Source organism: Hypomesus nipponensis, chromosome 13 (assembly GCF_054491055.1).
Source record: "Hypomesus nipponensis isolate SF chromosome 13, ASM5449105v1, whole genome shotgun sequence".
Lineage (NCBI taxonomy): Eukaryota > Metazoa > Chordata > Actinopteri > Osmeriformes > Osmeridae > Hypomesus > Hypomesus nipponensis.
Window position 1 is genome coordinate 6633171 of NC_140373.1, and position 19330 is coordinate 6652500.

Sequence of the window (19330 nt, forward strand, 5' to 3'; positions counted from 1 at the left end):
GGGACCATAACCTCTCGCTGTCAAGCTACAGCAGCTCGTTCCTATGACGACCGGTCCCTGTTTGCACCCTCAAATGGCAACCTGGCACATGTGCAGCCAGTTGTTGACTGCGGATTTTGAAGCAAGCCAAGCTCACTAACTGAAGGAAGAGACGGGGTTAGAGAAGGTTCACGGACACTCCTGGCTACCTTCCTCGAGGCTCTCTCTGTATAAGGTGTCTTAGTTAAGGTCTTAAGAGGAGCAGAGGCCCTCCTAACTGAGCTTTAGCAGAGCTTAGTCTGTGGGCCGCGAGATAAGACAGTCTCTCTCTCCCTTTCTCTCCCCCCTTCTTTCTCTTCCCCTCTCTCTCCCTCTGTATCTCTTTCTCTTTCCCTCCTCTTGTCTCTGTCCTCGTCTAGTCTGCCTCCTCCTTTGTTTGACTCCTAATCTCTCAATCACACAGGAGCCGCTGCCTCTCAGACAGACCAGCTTAGCTCCTCTCCTCCTGCTCTTCCTCCTCCTCTTCCTCTTCCTGGTATCTGCGCTCTCTGTCTGTCTGTCTGTCTGTCGGTCTGTCTGTCTGTGGTGTTACCATCCCTGGCTCTGTTACATGACGCTGTAACTAAGGATCTTCTCCAGCAGCTTGGGACAGGAAGATGAATTGGCTTTTTGTAGCAAAAGAGGTTGGTGTGTGTGAGTGCGGGGGGGGGGGGGGGGGGCAGCAGACGGCTGTCATGCTGGGAAACAGAGAGACTGTCTAGTTCATTGAGAGGACAGAGGCAATGTGGGATGGCACGCTCGTGATGCTTGTGAGAAAGTGAACCGTGCATTTGCACGCACCCAACCATGCACGCAACCACAAGCACACACACACACACAACTCCATTTCTCTCTCTGACACACACGTATCCCCCCACAGATACATAAGCCAAGTGTGTTCCATGAGTGTCACAAACTTGCCATTACCTCAGTGATATGAAGAGGCCCTGCATGCTACCTTTTACCCTCTCTGGAGAAGCCAGCCTCCAACTCCTCCTGTCTGGCTCATGTCCTTTGATTACATTGGTAGTTATTATTTATTTTACCATTTACCTTTATTTATCCACGCAGGTCAACTCAGAACACACGAATGACTTTCATATCTCCCTCCTTCTCTCCCCCCCCTCTTTTATAGCTCCCTCCTTCTCTCTCCCTCTCCCCCCCCTCTTTCATATCTCCCTCCTTCTCTCCCTCTCCCCCCCCTCTTTTATATCTCACTCCTTCTTCCCCCCCCTCCCCTCCCCACTCCAGGGTTCATGCGTGTGTCAGCTGAGGTGTGTTAATCAGGCGTGTCCATCAGCGCTCAGAGAGAACACGGCTGGGTTCCATTAGGAGAAACAGAGGTTTGACATAAACACTCACAGGCACACCAAACTGTCTGAGTGTGTGTGCATGCGCTCATGCATGTGTGTGTGTGTGTGTGCATGTGTGTGTGTGCATATGTGTGTGTGTGCGTGTGTGTGTGAGAGAGATATCCGTCTCCAGGGACAGGAGAGAGCAGGATGGTGTACTGAGTGAAGAGGGTGGACTTTCTCTGAGGGATCATCAAGGAATGGAATAAAGTCAATTCAAACCCGCACATAGATATTGACTGTTGACAATCCTCATGGAAAACTGACAGACAGTACAAGGTTAGTGGTCTGAAAATGTCATATCTGTATGTTCCACCATAGAACACACTGTAAAGTAATTATCCTTCTTGTGTCATCAGAAGAAAGGTGGGTTGAGAATATGGAAAAGAACTAAAACAACTTGAAAAGACGCCAGGTGGGACCACAGGTACAAAAGCCCCATCTCTGACCTTGTTGCTGGGTTTGACTGATCAGCTGTGTTGGAAGAGAGTGGAGGGCTGGTGAAAAAGTGTAGAGGGGGGCAACAGTGGGGTGATAGTCCTGCTTGGCCTCCCCTTCACCTCCAAGCTCATATATCCATCCCTACCCCATCATCCATCTATTCATTCATACGTCCTCATCCATCAGGTCCGGCCCAGGTATCCCCAGTGTCTCTGGAGGAACCTATACACATTCCACATCACACTGCAAGTTCAACAACTGAAAGGACAGTGGATTACAGACTGTTCCAGAAAGGTACTAAACGTTCATTTTTTTGCCTGGGGGAGTTGAAATGAAACATATCTGACTCCAACCTTGTGGAAAGAAGGTTTCTTACATAGGAGGGTGAGGGGTTATTTGTGTACGTGTCTTTGTGTATGTGTGTTTGTGTATGTGTGTATGCTTGTGTGTGCGCCAATACAAGGCGGTGTGATGTGACTGTGGCTGTATGGTGACAGACAGGGACAGATGAGGCACAGAGGAGGAGGCAGGGAGGAGGAGGCAGGGAGGGGGAGGCAGGGGGGGGGGAGGGGGAGACAGTAGTCTCATACTACAAGTGCTGACCCAGCTGGGGAATAAGTCAGGCAGTCAGCCATCCAGTCAGCCAGCTCGTCAGCCAGGCAATCAGTCAACCAACCCACTAACCAAACAACCAACCAGTCAGCCATCCAGTATACAAGCCACCCAGTCAAAAGTGACCAGGCACCAGCCAGTCAGCCAGCCAGCCAGTCAGTCAGTCAGTCAGTCAGTCAGAGACAGAGAGACTGAAGGTGAAGCCAGCAGCTCAGTCAGAGGCCTGGCTGACCTCAGGCCAACCCCTGTGATGTTAACGGTTGTTTATTGGTCATTAAGGCGTAATACTTCACCCTCTGAGTGACCTGACCTGATTTAGGTCCAGATTCATCACACCTCACACAGGAAACTACAGAGATAGATGACCTCTCAGAGGAATACGGCACGCCAACAAGATGCTGCTCCGTTCATGTTGATCTAATACACACAGGTGGTTGTAGCTTTTCATAAATTCAACCTTTTAATCTCTCTCTGTGTGATTGTGGTGTGTGTATGCATGTGTGCATATGTGCATGTGTGTGATCTGATAAGTGGTACAATTAGGCTGGAGTCAGGCCGTCTAGGTTGTTGTATAGTACTGCTGCCACAACGGCTTCCTGTAAAAGTAATTGTTCTTCAGAAGGTGTGTGTGTGTGTACTTGTGTGTATGTGTGTTTCAATAAAATACTAAAACAGTTTTCCTTCACCCATTTCTGTGGACGTCTACAGACTACACACAAGCACTCAGACACACACACACACAGACACAGCTCAGGGTGATGAGCCAGGACCCTTAAGGGACCATCAAAGATACACAGAGGGATCAAAGGGACTCCCCTGTCCATAAAACAGACTTTAATACACTTCTCTTCAAACTGATTTGTTAGCATAACGACGTGCAAAGGGGATTCTGAATGGAACTAGGACGCTCACTGACAGCCAGGGACGGGGGAAGGACCTGTAATCAACAATGAGCAGGCCCTTGCAGGCCGGTGGCCAGGCCTCCTGTCCCCATTGTGAAGCCAGGGCCATTAAACGGTTAGATGGGGAGTGAAAACGCTGGCCTGAGGCTCTGTGAAAGCCTTGCTGCACCTCAGGAATCCACTGTTCCATACTGGTACTGTCACACACACACACACACACACACCAGGGTAAACCGATCCCCAGGTTTGATGACACAATGATGCTTCACAAGTTCCATTAGCTGTTTTTCCCTTTCTTTCTGTTCTCCTCCAAGACCTCCCATCCTCCCTCCCGTATGTCTTACTCTGGCCTTCTCTTCCATACATCCTTCCATTCATCATCCATTTTCACTTTTGTTCAGGCCAGAGTATTCACATGATCAATCATAGCCATAGTGTTTGTTTTAGCATCGGCCATCTTTCATTGTCACCATCAAAGGACTATCTTGTCTCCTCTGTAGGGGGGGCAGCCTAGCACTTTAAGTGCAGAATGCTAAGCTGGTTTGCGCTCATGTGTGTATGTGTGTGTGTGCATGTGTATATGTTTGTGTGTGTCAGAGGCAGCAAGGTTTTGGACTGCTGGCATGCTGTTTTTGTGTGTGCTCCATTCCCAGAAAGATAGAGAGACAGAGAGAGAGACCGCAAGAGACAGGGAGACGGTGAGAGAGAGAGAGAGAGAGAGAGAGAGAGAGCAAGATAGAAATGCTAAGAGAGAGAGACAAAGAGAGAGAGAGAGACAGAGAGAGAGGTCTGTGGTCAGTGAGATTCCTTCATGTCTGCCCCCAGATTCACCTTGAGGGGAGAACGTCCCATCCTTCTCAATCTGTCAACAGGGACGACCCCCCCCACCCCCCTTTCACCCCTCCACCCCCAACACACACTTCACCCCCTCATCTCAGCCACTGTAGCCTCTTGATAGTTCAGGGGGAGGGGGGTTAGGGATTATTTACAAGTATTTTACATTGAGATGCAGTGGCCTTTATATATTGAGAGAGAGAGAGAGAGAGAGAGAGAAAAAGGGAGAGAGAAAAGGAGAGAGAGACTGAATTGACAGGTGTCAAAGCGAGTGGTGGAGCCGATGGACAGAGCAGACTGAGACGGGTCGAGATAGCAGGGTTTGTGTGTGTCTGTGTGTGTGTGTGTGTGTGTGTGTATGTGTCCTGATAAAGGGACATGCCTGAGGTGAGTGTTTTCCCTACGTAGTCACCCTGCAGGGTATTGCTTGTTCACACACACACACACACACACACACCATTCCCTCTTTTTGGCCCTCATCTGGTGCCCCTGGTAAGACAAGTTAGATCCTCAGCCGTCATGAGAAGGGTTGGCATTCAAGCGGTGAAAACACCCTTACATGCAGCATGTGTGTTTACGTGTGATACAGTAAATAACAAAACTCTACTAAATGTGTTGATAGACAGAAGACCATTTCTAGTGAGTCAGATGTGTACACACATACTGTTTAATGGAGTCATGGATTCAACTTTCTCTGACAGTTTGGACAAAACTATGGCACACACCTACCAGACCATGCCTAAACTGTTTATAAAGTCATACACGTCATTTTGTTTTCATAGAGATAATATCTAACTTTCACTTTGTTCTGTCAACACATCCAACACAGTGAACTGTACTTCACCCCGGTCAAACTAGACTATGTACACGTAATCACTGTATGGAAAGTGTGTGTGTGTGAGTGTGGAGGTGGGGGGCCTGCCGGTTTCCTTCTGTGTGTGTGTATGTGTGTGTGTTGGCGTGAGTGAGTGAGCCCAGTGCCTCAATGCACCCTGAGTTACCCCGGCTGAACTGCCGATGAACCCAGGAGGACGCTGGTCATGAAAGAGGCAGCTGCCCCCAGACTGAGGCCCACGCTTCCCTTCCTCTGACCTCCACACACACACCCACAGCCAATCACCACACTGCTCAGACACGGTCATCAAGCCAATCACAGAGTCTTGGCCACGGTCATTTGACCAATCAGGGCCCTTGCTCAGCCTGTCTGCTCACTCAGGATCATTCTCTGACCAGAGAACCCCCCCTAACCTCAACCAATCACTTCTGTGCTGAATTGCAATAACTCAACCAATCCCCTGCAAGATAACCCATTATCAAGACTGTAGCCAATCAGCCAACTCAGCACAACATTGAGCTCATCTTCGCTGTAATAATGAGCTACAGGAATAAACTGAATTAACTCCCAATGCACTGTACTGCTGTGTGTGTATACATGTGTCAATCGACCATGCAAACACTCTGGAACACAATAGCCTTCTAGTAAGCAATCTGCTTAACTACAGATCCGCTGTGTGGCTGCTTTAGGTCAGAGAGGGGTTCGGGCTTGTATCACTTGAACCAATCGAACCGGATCTGCAAGAGAGCAATGAAAACATTAACACGTAAGCATATGTTGTCGTTGGTGAAGCGTTGGAGTTGCCGGGAATTATGTAACATTTGAACTTGTGTCGCCTCGTTCACATCCTGTCGTGCCAGGCAGATCAGCAGAGTCCGCTCCGCTCCCTGCCCTGTGACAAGAGACACACTGTTAGCCTGCCGCCTCCCCCCTCCACACCCCCATGCACCCCCCCCCCCCTCTTTTGCCCCTCTTTGCCTCTTGGTCAACCCTGCTGCACCTTTCATTGCACCCATCTTACCCTCCCTCACACACTTCTCAACACCACCCACTCCTTCCCCCCAGCTCTACTCCTACTTGGGCTGAAGCTGGCAGGCAGACCCTAGACCCCAGCACAGTCATGTCACACTCTATTTTTCAGTTCACACACACACACACACACACACAAACACACACACACAGCACCGGGACAAGGCACACACGTCTCTACCAGTATCCTGAGGCCACAGGTCTCTGAGCCTGGCCATCTTGACCTGGCTAACCAAACACCAGAGGAAGGGCCGAGCGGTCAGAAGTTCGAAAGTTGAAAACAACAACCAAATAAAAGGCAGGAATGCTGTGAAACATGAGCATGTTTGGGCCCACAGTTTCAGACATATAATAGAATGATCCAGATGGACAACAGGAGACAGATAGGCCATAAAGATGCATCAAACAGTTTCACACAACTTTCACAGGCGATTCTTTCATATAAACCTTTTTGTCTTGGAATGTAACAAAAAGGCATTAGTATTATTGCAGGGTGATGACAGATTTACAAACACCTGAAAAATCTATTAAACAATTGAAGGAGCATGTACCATTGAAAAGCTTACGTGTGAGCCAGCTAGCTTGACATGTCCACTTGGCTGGTTTGTGACAATGAAGTGTTTGTGTGTTATTTTCCAACAGAGACAATGCTCCTCATCTGATCACCAGCAGCCCTGCACCTGTAGCACTGGGTCCCCCTGCCACTCACCAGCCTGCCACTCACCAGCCTGCCAGCCACCAGCCTGCCACTCACCAGCCTGCCACTCACCTGCCTGCCAGCCACCAGCCTGCCAGCCACCAGCCTGCCAGCCACCAGCCTGCCAGCCACCAGCCTGCTACTCACCAGCCTGCCAGCCACCAGCCTGCCACTCACCAGCCTTCCAGCCACCAGCCTGCCACTCACCAGCCTGCCAGCCACCAGCCTGCCAGCCACCAGCCTGCCAGCCACCAGCCTGCCACTCACCAGCCTGCCAGCCACCAGCCTGCTACTCACTAGCCTGCCACTCACGAGCCTGCCACTCACCAGCCTGCCAGCCACCAGCCTGCCACTTACCAGCCTGCCACTCACCAGCCTGCCACTCACCAGCCTGCCAGCCACCAGCCTGCCACTTACCAGCCTGCCACTCACCAGCCTGCCAGCCACCATCTTGTGCCTCAGGCATTGGGATTCATGTGTGTAAGGTTCAGGCCATTCCACTGTGCGTGTGAGAAAATTGTTTACCTCACCTTGTGTTTGTAGGTGTATACAAATGTTTTTATTAAGGCCCCCCCCTCTGTGTGTGTGTGGTGTGTACTTGCGTGTGTGCGTGTGTGTGTGTAAATGTGTGTGTGTGAGTGTGTGTGAGGTAGGGCTGGAGATGAGCTGACAGGATGCTCCATTACACGGTGTAATTCCAACCAGAAGCCGCAGTTCTGAGTGTGAAAGCAATAGATAACATCAGGTCATCCACTGGCTAGAGTTCACCAGGAGCACGGCAGGGTCACACACACACACACACACACACACACACACATACACACTCTGACATGTTTTCATTGGCCCTGGCCACACAGCCTCTCATAGCTCATGCTGAGCAGACCAGGTCAAGTCATGTTTGATATGTGGGTTCGGAAATCTGTTCCAGTATTTCAGCTGTGTTGGACTTGGTACAGCGGGACCCAGAGAGGGAGGGGAGAGATCAGCACACACGCGTACATTTATAGAAATATAAACAGATCTCTCTCTCTCTTTCTTGCACACACACACACCCCTCTCATTCATCTGGGGAGGAGGTAAGGGGGTCGTGGAAGGGACAGAAACACACAGGCAACTGCAGCCTCTCCCCTCTGCCCTCGGCTTAAACCCTCACCCCACAGTTCCCCCCACCCTCATCTGCCCCTCCCCCACCACATACACATAACAACCCCCAAAACCCTGACACGCGCTGATTTCACCATTAGATTTGTCAATTTTATTTGGAGGTCTCGACCCCAGCGCCTTTGGGAATGTGAACTCTTCCTGTTTATTGGTGGCCGTCAGGCTGCAGCCTGCCAATGACAGCTGTGTGTGTGTGTGTGTGTGTGCCTCCATTTGGCTGGATGTGGATTGCTCCTATTAAATCCGACCACAAGCTACGACTGTCGTCTCTTTTTCACACCCAAGCACACACAGTTCCAGACTCTTTCCCTCTCTCTCTATCTCTCTCTCTCTCTCTCTCTCTCTCTCTCTCTCTCTCTCTCTCTCTCTCTATCTCTCTCTCTCTCTCTCTCTCTCTCTCTCCCTCTCACTCTCTCTCTATCTCTCTCTTTCTCTCGCTCACACTCTCTCACTGTCTCTCTCTCTCACACAACTCACATAGGTTGACATTCCTAGTCCTTGCTCAGGTACCCCCAAAGAAGAATCCCAAGTCTGTTCTGTCACGTGTGCTCTTCCTGTATCGAGTCACTACTTACTTTGTTTCTGACTCCATTTCTTCCTCATATTTTCATTCTCTCTCTCTCTCTCTCTCTCTCTCTCTCTCTCTCTCTCTCTCTCTCTCTCTCTCTCTCTCTCTCTCTCTCTCTCTCTCTCTCTCTCATGTACACACACACATGCTCTGTGGTTGTTGTGAGGAGCAGGGAGGAGCAGGGGCCTACAGGAGCGTAGTGGAGGCCCTGCTCTCTGTCGCCACGCAGGATTTATGACACCTCTTCTCACTTTGAAGGCTGCTTCTGTTTGCTCAGAGCACACTAAGTACTTTACATGAGCTGTCGCAACAGTCACTCACCCTCTGGCAGGCTGGCTGGCTGACTGTCCAGGTGACTGGTCCAATTAACACAGTCTCAGTACTGCACAGAGTTAGAGCAGCAGCAGGCAGGAGAATGTCTGAATGAACTCTATCTGACAAGCTTAAGAATCCGGTTCAGTATTGTTTAGTAATGAACATTGTATTAAATATGTGGGCCTCTAACCTCATACAGTACTCCAGTATAAAACAGTCATTATGGGGGTGGATGCTGGGACATTATGGTTATGGTTGCATCGTTGCGAGAAGACTTAAACAAGAGTTGGATTGTCTCGTTGACAGAAGAAGAAAGTGTGGATCAAACTGTACATGAAGACGCTCAGCTCTGACTGGTTATTCCCAGATGAGTTGAGTTCCCAGAATGGCTCCAAGGAGCTGAAAGCAAACTAGATACTACTGAACTAATAATTGTCCAGCCAACTCACTCACCGGAGAGAGAAAGAGAGAGAGAAGTGGGAGGGGGGGGGGGGGGGGGGTGGAGTGTGTGTGTTTGTGGGTCAAGGGGGGCCCCCACCATCTGTACCCCTCCACTGAGCACGCTCTGTCTACTGCTACAACAGGAAGTCTCTGGAAAGTTCAGCCATGGGTCAGCCACTCCCCCACCGTAACACACACACACACACACATACACACTCCCCACCCACCACCCACCTGAGTGGTCTTTGAGAGGTCAGGAAGACTGCAGAGGGAGATGAGAGTTCAAAACAACAAGCACCATATAATTCAAACAATTAAAGTAACATTTCATGACCACCCCGGGACTGGCTGGGGTGAGTGTGTCTGTGTGCGTGTGTGAAACACAGTGAACACAGATACAGAGAGGGAGCAAAAGACATAGTGAAAGAGAAAACAGAAAGAGAAAGAGTGAGAGAGAGAGAGAGAGAGAGAGAGAGAGAGAGAGAGAGAGAGAGAGAGAGAGAGAGAGAGAGAAAGAGAGAGAGAGAGAGAAAGAGTGCGAATGACCTCCCCCTGAACTCATTTGTGAACTTCTGTCTCCGTCTCTCTCGGTCAGAGTGGACTCTGTTTGCCCTATCACGCTCTTACCTACTTTCAAAAGGAGAAGGAGAAGGGATCTGCTAGCCATGCATTACAATTACACACACATAAACACACACACATACACACACAGCATAGCTTTGTTTACCTTTATGTAATCCAGTGGAGAGATATCTGTGTTTTCCAGGGTTTTGTGTGTATCAATGGGAGAGTGCGACCAAATGTTTGTGGTGTCAGCAGTGTGTCTCCCAAACAGCGAGCTGGGACCAGAGAGGGCATCGCCATGGGCTGCATGCTCTCCTCGGTAATGATCGCTTAATAAACTGCTTGTATGACAGTTGTAATTGTGGCCTGGTTTAGCATCCTGGTGTTATAGCCACATTCCCATGAGGAGTTGTGTGTGTGTGAACCAGACAGACAGTGAGCATATATGAGTGTGTATGTATGTCAGTATGTGTGTCTGTGTGTGTGTGTGCCATTGGGGTTAGCAGCCGGTCAGATATGAGCGAAGCAGGGGGAAAACATCTCTCTGTATGATTGAGGAGAGGATCCTGGACGTTCTATCTCCAGAATGTAGAGCAAGGTCTCCAGGCCCCTACACATGAGACCACCAGGGGTCAAAGACTCAGACATTCTGTCTGCTTCACAATGAGATCACTCAGGACTTTTGAGCAAAACAGGGTTAGTAATCATCCTAATTATTTTCTGCTGTTAAGATCATTGACACTCGATCTGACCGATTAGGTTTCTTTGTTATAGGAGGAAAGTTGTTTTTATAAGTTGGTCCCCACAGGCGCAGTGATAAAAATAATAATAAATCAAATTTGCCAATAAGCATTTTCCAAATACTAATTTATTCTACCTTTTGGCATTTTCAATGATACGTCATAACTAAACTTAGCAATATTATATAAACTAGGGACTACTTGGAATAATACCAAAGTTCAATTCTTTGCAACTCAGTCATAAAGACTAATAATTAATACTACTCCAATTATTATGAGATGAACGTGTTTATATTTTGACAAGGTGCTCCTATAATGACCCCTAGTGTAGAAAACCAGTACTGCAATGAAATATCACCGGAACTGCGGCGGTACACACCGCTAGAGGTAGCTCTTCTCCTTGCGACATTTACAGGTGGTAAATGATGGGAAATTAGAACAAAGGAACCCAGCCACACACCCATTCTCGAGAAAGTCCTCAGTTCAAGAGCATGTGGACCTACCATGTATTAGTTGTTACCGAAATGAGAGCATCTTAAATTAAACACATCTTAAAAATGAATCGTAAAATATTTGCATAATAGCGATCAGCAGCATTAGGTGATAAGACAATATTTTCCAAATATTTTTTAACAAAACAGAGGGTTCTGTCCATTTCTGCCCACTTTTGAAGACCACTGTTGTGGTTTTTGTTCCAAACATGGACTCTAACGCTCTCTAGTGGTTGAGAACTCCACACTGCAAGTCATATTGTAAAAATAACAACCAAGGAATAAAATGATTAAAAAAAAACATTTATTTACCAACATAAGCTTGTCATAGAAAGTGTACCATGAATAGAAATACACAACACATTTTCCGATAGGAACATCACAAATTGAGGACGTTTCTCCGACTGTTCTCAGAGCATCTCTGAACAGCAAACCCAAAGAGATCATTCCCCCCACGAGCCCCCAGGGTCCCCAGCTCCATCTGTAACAGTGTTTCATCCTGACTGAACGTAGGCCTGATCAAGCAGAAGCATCACAAGCCTGGCAGCAGAGCAGGCGGCAGGGGGGAAAGCTTTGATGTACTGGGGACATGGTGACGCCTGGAGAGGAGGAGGAGAGGAAAAGGAGACATAGGAGCAGAGGAGAGTGGGTAGGAGAGAAAAAGGAGAGAGAGGAGAGGGACGAGCTATGAGCCTTGTGGATAGACTGCTAAGTATAGGTTATTATGCTGCACATTCATGGATGCCTCTCTTTCTTAACCCTCCATGCCTCCAGTCTCAGCTGCTCTCAGGCTCTCATTACAGCCTGGACTGACTGGCTGGCTCCCTGACTGGCTGGCTCCCTGACTGGCTGGCTCCCTGACTGGCTGGCTCCCTGACTGGCTGGCTTCCTGACTGGCTGGCTTCCTGACTGGCTGGCTTCTGACTGGCTGGCTCCCTGACTGGCTCCCTGACTGAGAGACTGGCTGTTTGAGTGAATAACTAGCTTTCTGACTGAGACCGTCTGAACAACCTGCAGACTGACAGGCTGATTCCTCTGCCAGTCCTTGCTGTGCTGCACCTATAAGAGTTGCTCCCAATCAATTCTAGTGGAATCACTCCAGGCAACCACTCTATTAAAATGACACAGACACACTTTGATAAATCCATTTTAATGGAAAATGTAAAACCCTTTTGAACTTCAATGTACAAAGCATGTAACACTTGCACTTTAAAATTTGAAATTGAAGCAAGCCATGTTTTAAAAAAATACATCAGTGAATGTATATATGTATATATTTACACAGTATAGTAAGTTTTTCATCCTTTTTCCATTTAACTTTCCAAAGTTCACAATAGTAAATCTTTAACAAAAAAGGAGAAATAAATCGAGACAATTTTCTTAAATAAATTACAACTTTCTTGTAAATGTCTAAATTTTACAGTGAATACTTCTTAATAAAATTGCTGAAGTGTATTATCCATTTATCCTTTCTTTACATAACACAACTTTACACTGTATACAAGTTTGGCAGTTGATTTTCAAAATATATGGCATGAGGACTGCAATTCAGCAACAATTCCCAAAGTACAGGCAATAGCTGGTGTATGTGTCTGTGAGTGTGTGGGAAAGAATGTATTTGTGTGCGTGCGTGTGTGTGTGTATGTGTGTTAGTCCTCAGTCACAGTATCTGTCTCAATGAAGTGAGCGGTTTATCACAACTGATTTAGCAACAGAAAACAGAAAACTGTACAGACATTTACATGGTTTTGATCTAGAAGAACATGATCATTGCATGAAACTCCTATAAAATAAATACATCACAGAAACAATATACAGCATTAAAAGAAAAACAACGAACAAATTAACCAACAAACAATGGAACAACAAACCGAACAGAACCAAATAACAAACAGTAACAAACAAATACTTTGATAGGAGGACCAGCAGTGCATTCTGTCTGCTGCAGATTCATCTATCTTCACACTTCTCTTTTTCAGTTTCTTTTTCAAATGAATCCCAGGTTCATCCTGATGGCCGTGCTGTGGGCCCGAGCCAGAGCAGGGCCATACTGCTATGGTCAGTAACATAAATACCCTTGATGTTGCTGATTCTACGTTTAGTCTGCTTGGCACTGGAGGTTGAGGGTACGAGGGGCTTCTTAGTGTCTGTGCATACAGAGAGGTGAAAAGTCACTGTAGGGTCCCAGGTCACGTGAGTAGGGGCGCCGGGCATGAGGCATGAGCCGCAGTGGCGCTTCTGCCGCTGGGTGGAATGGGAAGAGGAAGGGTCACGAGCGCTCCTCCTCTTCCTCCTCCTCCTCGGCAGAGCACCTCCTCAGGGCGCCCACCGCGTCCTTCACACAGTGGAACAAGATGTTCTTCACCTGCAGACCAGAGCAGGGAGACATCAGTACACATGGCAGACCCAGACAGAGAGAGACAGAGAGAGAGACAGAGAGAGAGACAGAGAGAGAGACAGAGAGAGCTATTAGGTGTCTTCTTAAAAGGTCCTCATTGCCAGTGTTAAGAGCTACCTCTGCAATCACTGTCATTTTATGCACTCACACACAAGATTGGTACAGAGCCGACAGGAAAGAGGGGGAAGTGTGTGAAAGGGGAGAGGGGAAGGGGGTCTGTGTGACTAAGCAGCCACAGTGCAGTGGCAGCTCCACATCACACCCCCCTGACTCAACATCATGTCCTATTGATGGAAATAGACAGCCTCCTAATCATCCCACACTGGAAGAGAGAAATAGTCTACAGGTACATGAGGGATATGGGAACATCACTGAATGAGAGAGCAGATGTTCTGTTAACATGACTGAAAAGACACAAGAAATGGACCAAGTGGCGTATTGGAGGGAGATAACAGGGGTAGAACAGAGAACATAACTCAGTGTCTCTGAAACACACAAAGTGTCAGGCACACACACACACACGCACACACACACACACACACTCAGGCAGGATCACACACCTGTAGTTTGTCTTCATAGTTGACGTCCTCCTTGCAGGCCCTGAGCTCCTGGGTGAGATGGAAGGACTGGGCCACGTGCTCCGGAGACACAAAGTCATTAATCACCTGGACACAACTGTGGAGATTCTGGATCTGGAAGCAGGACAGACCGAGGCAGAGAGGGCGGGAGGGAGGCAGGGAGGGAAGGAGGGAATGAGAACGAGAGGTTGAGAACGTGTTATCACTGAAGCCTAGCATGTTCCAAGAGTGAAGGAATATTGGTCAACTGGTCAAGAACAGCAGAACCATGCTACTGTCTTATCTTTGTTTGTGTGTGTGTGTACCTGGTGCATGGCGCCAGCAGGGATGAGGACAGAATCTCCTAGGAACTGCACCACAGTCCAGCCCTGGACCCCATGCTCCTCCAGCAGACGCTGCCGCAGCTTCCTGCTCAGGTACCAGCCGGGCTCCCTGATTGGATCATGGTCAGCCGGCACCTCCACCCCCTGCTCCTTAGACACCTGAGAGAGAGACAGAGAGAGGCAGGGAGGAAGGGACCGAGAGAGAGAGTAAGGGAGTGGGAGGGAGAGAGAAAGTAAGCAAGGGGAAGAGAGAGAGAGAGAGAGAGAGAGAGAGAGAGAGAGAGAGAGAGAGAGAGAGAGAGAGAGAGAGAGAGAGAGAGAGAGAGAGAGAGAGAGAGAGAGAGACCCTCAAATAATAGCATTTGTGTGGAGAGCAGGTATTTTTTCCATTGTATCTCAGGATGTAACCCTGAACCACAGTCTACCCATGAGTCATCCACTCATCTAGGCCCGGTCGGAGAAAAGGGTCAGTACAGAATCAGAACATTAGGTAGACACACACAGACACACAGACACACAGACACAGATCATGGGGCAGAGACTCATTAAGAGTTTCCGTCTCTGAGAGCCAGGGACAGGAACACAGTGTCTTCTACATCCCAGCCAGAAGGAGGGGCTGGGGGAGGAGGAGAGGGAAAGGAGAGAGATTGCTAAAACGATGGAGGAGCAGGAAAACAAACCTTGTGCAGAAACTCTTTAATTTTTTCCACATCTTTGTTGACGTAGATGTGCCACAGAGCTCCGGGGGTCTCGCTCGAGTCTTTTAATCTCCTCTTCACGTTGTCATCTAAGTCCTCCTCCTCCAGCCTCTTCAACACTCCTGCAGCACACACACAACACACACACACACACAACACAGGCAGGAGGTTAAGTAAAGACTGTAGAATATGCACACAAACACAAAACTTTATACCGTCAGCTGAAGTGATTACAAAGCTACAGTGGCGACAGTGTCATCAGCACGAGTCTTTGGAAAGAAGTGTTTAAATATTAATAATGATGATGGTACAACAACAGTAATTGTCTGCTGCCTTCACAAAAGCTTCTGGCAGGCTAGCTGGCTGGCTGGAGAAGCAAGGGCGGGGGTTGCAGGAGAGAGAAAGAGCAGAGATTGCATCGACGCCACCGCCTCTCTCCCCCCGCTCCTCCCTGTGCATACACACTGTGTGTGTGTGTGTACAGTCCTCCAGACATGCCTCCACCCTCTATCTCATGTGGACAGCAGAAGGCAGTGGTGCTCCCTGTCTCAGTTCAGCAGCAGATGAACCTGATGGGAGTGACCTCTGCCCTACTTCTCCTGCTGAACATGGTCCCTGGCTCTCTGACTGTCATCAAACTAAGTGCTAATAATGTAACCTATCAGTGGTTAACTAGGTACTGAACACTGCAGCTATCTGAGGTTAACTAGGTACTGAACACTGCAGCTATCTGTGGTTAACTAGGTACTGAACACTGCAGCTATCTGTGGTTAACTAGGTACTGAACACTGCAGCTATCTGTGGTTAACTAGGTACTGAACACTGCAGCTATCTGTGGTTAACTAGGTACTGAACACTGCAGCTATCTGTGGTTAACTAGGTACTGAACACTGCAGCTATCTGAGGTTAACTAGGTACTGAACACTGCAGCTATCTGTGGTTAACTAGGTACTGAACACTGCAGCTATCTGAGGTTAACTAGGTACTGAACACTGCAGCTATCTGTGGTTAACTAGGTACTGAACACTGCGGCTCTCTGAGGTTAACTAGGTACTGAACACTGCGGCTCTCTGAGGTTAACTAGGTACTGAACACTGCGGCTCTCTGAGGTTAACTAGGTACTAAACACTGCAGCTATCTGAGGTTAACTAGGTACTGAACACTGCAGCTATCTGAGGTTAACTAGGTACTGAACACTGCAGCTATCTAAAATGATTTGGAGAACAATAGAGAGAAAGAGACAGGGAGAATGAGTAGGGCTTAACCTGCTCCAAGCTACACATGGTTCTAGTCAGCCCCTCGTCAACATTCCACTGCTGGGAGAACTTTTCAGAGTCTGATTGCTGACTGTTGTTTTAGCCCTGCTCTGGAGCACAGCGGAGAGGAGAGAGGGGGAGGAAAGGAGCGGAGCGCAGAGATAAAGGAGAGGATGAGGGAAGGGGCATGAAAGGATGGTAAAATGGGTGAAATGAGTCAAGGGAGGACGATGATAAGAGGGAGAGAGCAGAGGAGAAGAAAAGCGACGGGCAAGAAAAAAAGGAAGGAAACTCGGATAGCAAGAAGCAGATTGGCACTTGTGTTCAAACGACTGACTAACTGTTTCCTGTGAAGAAATGGGACACTGACCTACTTCTGGGAAGAGTTTTAGTGTCAAACCCACAACAGTTACTGACTGCACTCAGCTCACTGGCTACATATCTAGCGAGAGTCGGTCTGAGTCAGGTTGTGGTTGGAATTCAGATGGGAAGAAAGATATGCTTGAGTCAGGGTTTAAACAGGTCGGTCACTCTCCGAGTCAAAGCAGTGAGCTAGCCTTACCGGTCTTAGAGAGGACCCCGTTGCCCTTGGCGATGCCCACGTAGACGAGGACGGAGACGATGTCGGAGACCTCCATGTGGAGGTTGGCAGTGCCAAAGTCCTGCTCCTGCGAGGCTGCCACACCTGCAGAGGGAGAGGTCAGACGGCGGAGAGGGAGGGGAGGGGGTAGAGGACACTGGTCAGAATGGAGGAGCTGGTGTGTGAAGGAGTAAGGCGGTGTACATAAACGAATAGGAAATAGAAAGGATGGTAATGGACAACAACAAGCACATGATTGGATGGGTGAACCTGAGTGAAAGTGAACAGGTGGAAGGTGTGTGTGGGTGTGTGTGTGTGTGTGAGCTCACCGTAGGCGCAGCAGAGGCGGGGCCCTAGGTCAGGCCTGACGAAGAAGCTGGGCAGGTGAGAGGCCAGGTTCAGGTGGCCCTCAGGGTCTGAGTACTCCGGCAGGGGCAGGTTCTTCATGAGGTCGTCATACCTGTACACACACACACACAAGAACAAAGGGTTCTGTCTCTCTCTACTTCAGCACATGTATGGGAGGCTGACCCGGGTCCTGGGCGTGCTGCAGATGAGGTGAGCTGAGCGTACCTGGAGGGCATGAGGGCCATGAACTCCTCTCCAGAAGGCCAGTCCTTCAGACGGTACACCATGCTGTCTCCATCCTTGGACTTGGGGCGCTCTGAACACAGAACACAGGTCCAGGTCAGCTCCACTCACCCAGAATGACACAGAGCAGCAGAGATACTCACTCGTACGGAGCCTCTCTCATAACAGAGCCATATCCATGCAGTGCCACACAGTTAGACATTAAGGCCTGTACACATACAGCACTACACTATCATTCATACACGTTGATGGACCGGTCCAGCCTGGTCAGTACAGGGACATTCTCACTGTCGCCAGCCTGGTATGAGACTCACTGGTCAGATCCTCGAAGCCATCCCAGAACTCCTTGATGCCAGAGTTGGTGACCACGCCATCCTTGCAGTTGAGCAGGTCTCCCTGGTGGTCGGCAAACTCCTGGTTGAAGGACTCGGCCTTCCAGAGGCTGGCGTTCAAACGCCTGTGGACCCCAGACACCAGGACCGGCTGGGGGACGACAGCACACAGATCAGAGATCATCTTTTACGGTGGTTCAGTGCCGAGAGCAGTCACTGACACACAGAAGGATCATTAGATAATCTGACAGAAAGCAGCGGTAGAGGGACTGACCTGCCCCTGTCGCCAGCACTCTCTAAACAGCCGCCAGTTGCCTCCGTTACGGTGGTCTTTGAGCCAGAGCATGCGTCGCTCGTACAGCCAGCAGTGGGGAATGTTCGGGTGCTGATTGGCCGGTTCCTCTGTTGCCATGGTCACCGCAGGCGGCTTCTTCCTGTCGACCTTGGCCTCCTCCACAGCTGGGGCGCTCTCAAGCTTGATGCTCAGTTTGGCGCCGCGACCGGCCGGGATCTTGTTCTCCACCACCGACGCTATGATGTCATCCAGGATGTTTGGCATGCTCCGCCCCCCCTTCACCGTCTGTGGGGGGAGAGATGAGGGGGGGGGAGATGATGTCAGAACAGAGAGGGTCACATGACGATGGCGTGTGTGTCTGTGTGTGTGTCTAAGACAGACAGATAGACAAACAAGCAAGGCAGACAGACAGACAGACAGACAGACAGACACAGGCAGGCAGACAGGCAGGGAGGGGTGTAGCGTCACCTGTGAGGCGGTGGAGTAGACGGGGGCAAAGGCGATGCCGGCGTCGGTGGAGCCCAGGCGCAGCTTGCCGGCGGTGGTGGTGAGCAGGTCCCTCAGGGTGGAGCCCTGCTCGCTGCTGTTGGCCACCAGGGGCGGAGCCTTGCAGTGCTGCAGGACCTCCAGAGACTCAACATCCCTCTCCTCCTTCAGCTGCTTCCCCAGGGAGGGAGACTTCTTGTTTTCTGGAGAGGGAACACACCAAAGAGGCAATATGTTCAATCCTCCTCTCTCATTTTCTATACTGTAGATGACCTCATGGTAGACCTGGAATCTCAGCTTCAAAACTCGGTTATTTTCTGAGGTGAAAACAGACACGAGCGAAGAGAGGAAAACAGGACATATGTATCCCATTAACCAAAACATTACAAACCATGATTTGAGAAACAGACATGGATTCAATTGTTTTCAGAGATACAACAAAAACAAAGATTCAGAGAGATAAGTGCTTCTGGACTCGGAATGTATTGCATTGAACATTTCTCCAGGCTGTGTTCTAGGGGTTCCTCCAGTGTGCACAGGGAGGGTGTAGCAGGCCAGGCTGTGGAATCATGTGGTCTGGAGCCTGTGAATGTGAGCTGCAGTAACAAGACCCTGCTAACAGGGAGGGGTAGTGGAATGCTGGCTCCATGACAGGTGAACACACACCCTCTCACGACACGTGCGCCAACACGCTAACTGTGTACAGAGACACACGTACAGGAACATATTCGCGGCAGGCACACGCACACACTCGCCTGCACTCAAAAGTTGGCAGGAATAATCCCATTGCTCA

The 19330-nt window shown here is 49.2% G+C and overlaps 1 protein-coding gene across 6 annotated transcripts in view; it reads right to left on the reverse strand.

Moving 5' to 3' along the window:
* Positions 1-12134: 12134 nt before the first annotated feature.
* Positions 12135-19330, reverse strand: part of jmjd1cb (jumonji domain containing 1Cb) — an 83224-nt gene continuing 76028 nt past the window's right edge. For all 6 annotated transcript variants that reach the window (XM_084669708.1, XM_084669705.1, XM_084669707.1 and 3 more), the window contains 10 exons: positions 18520-18740; positions 18031-18336; positions 17739-17907; positions 17407-17497; positions 17163-17293; positions 16816-16938; positions 14980-15119; positions 14282-14458; positions 13959-14090; positions 12135-13365 (listed from right to left, as the gene is read on the reverse strand). In XM_084669708.1, the coding sequence (XP_084525834.1) occupies positions 13270-13365; positions 13959-14090; positions 14282-14458; positions 14980-15119; positions 16816-16938; positions 17163-17293; positions 17407-17497; positions 17739-17907; positions 18031-18336; positions 18520-18740 (1586 nt within the window). In that variant the 3' untranslated portion in view covers positions 12135-13269. The remainder of the gene's footprint in view (positions 13366-13958; positions 14091-14281; positions 14459-14979; positions 15120-16815; positions 16939-17162; positions 17294-17406; positions 17498-17738; positions 17908-18030; positions 18337-18519; positions 18741-19330) is intronic.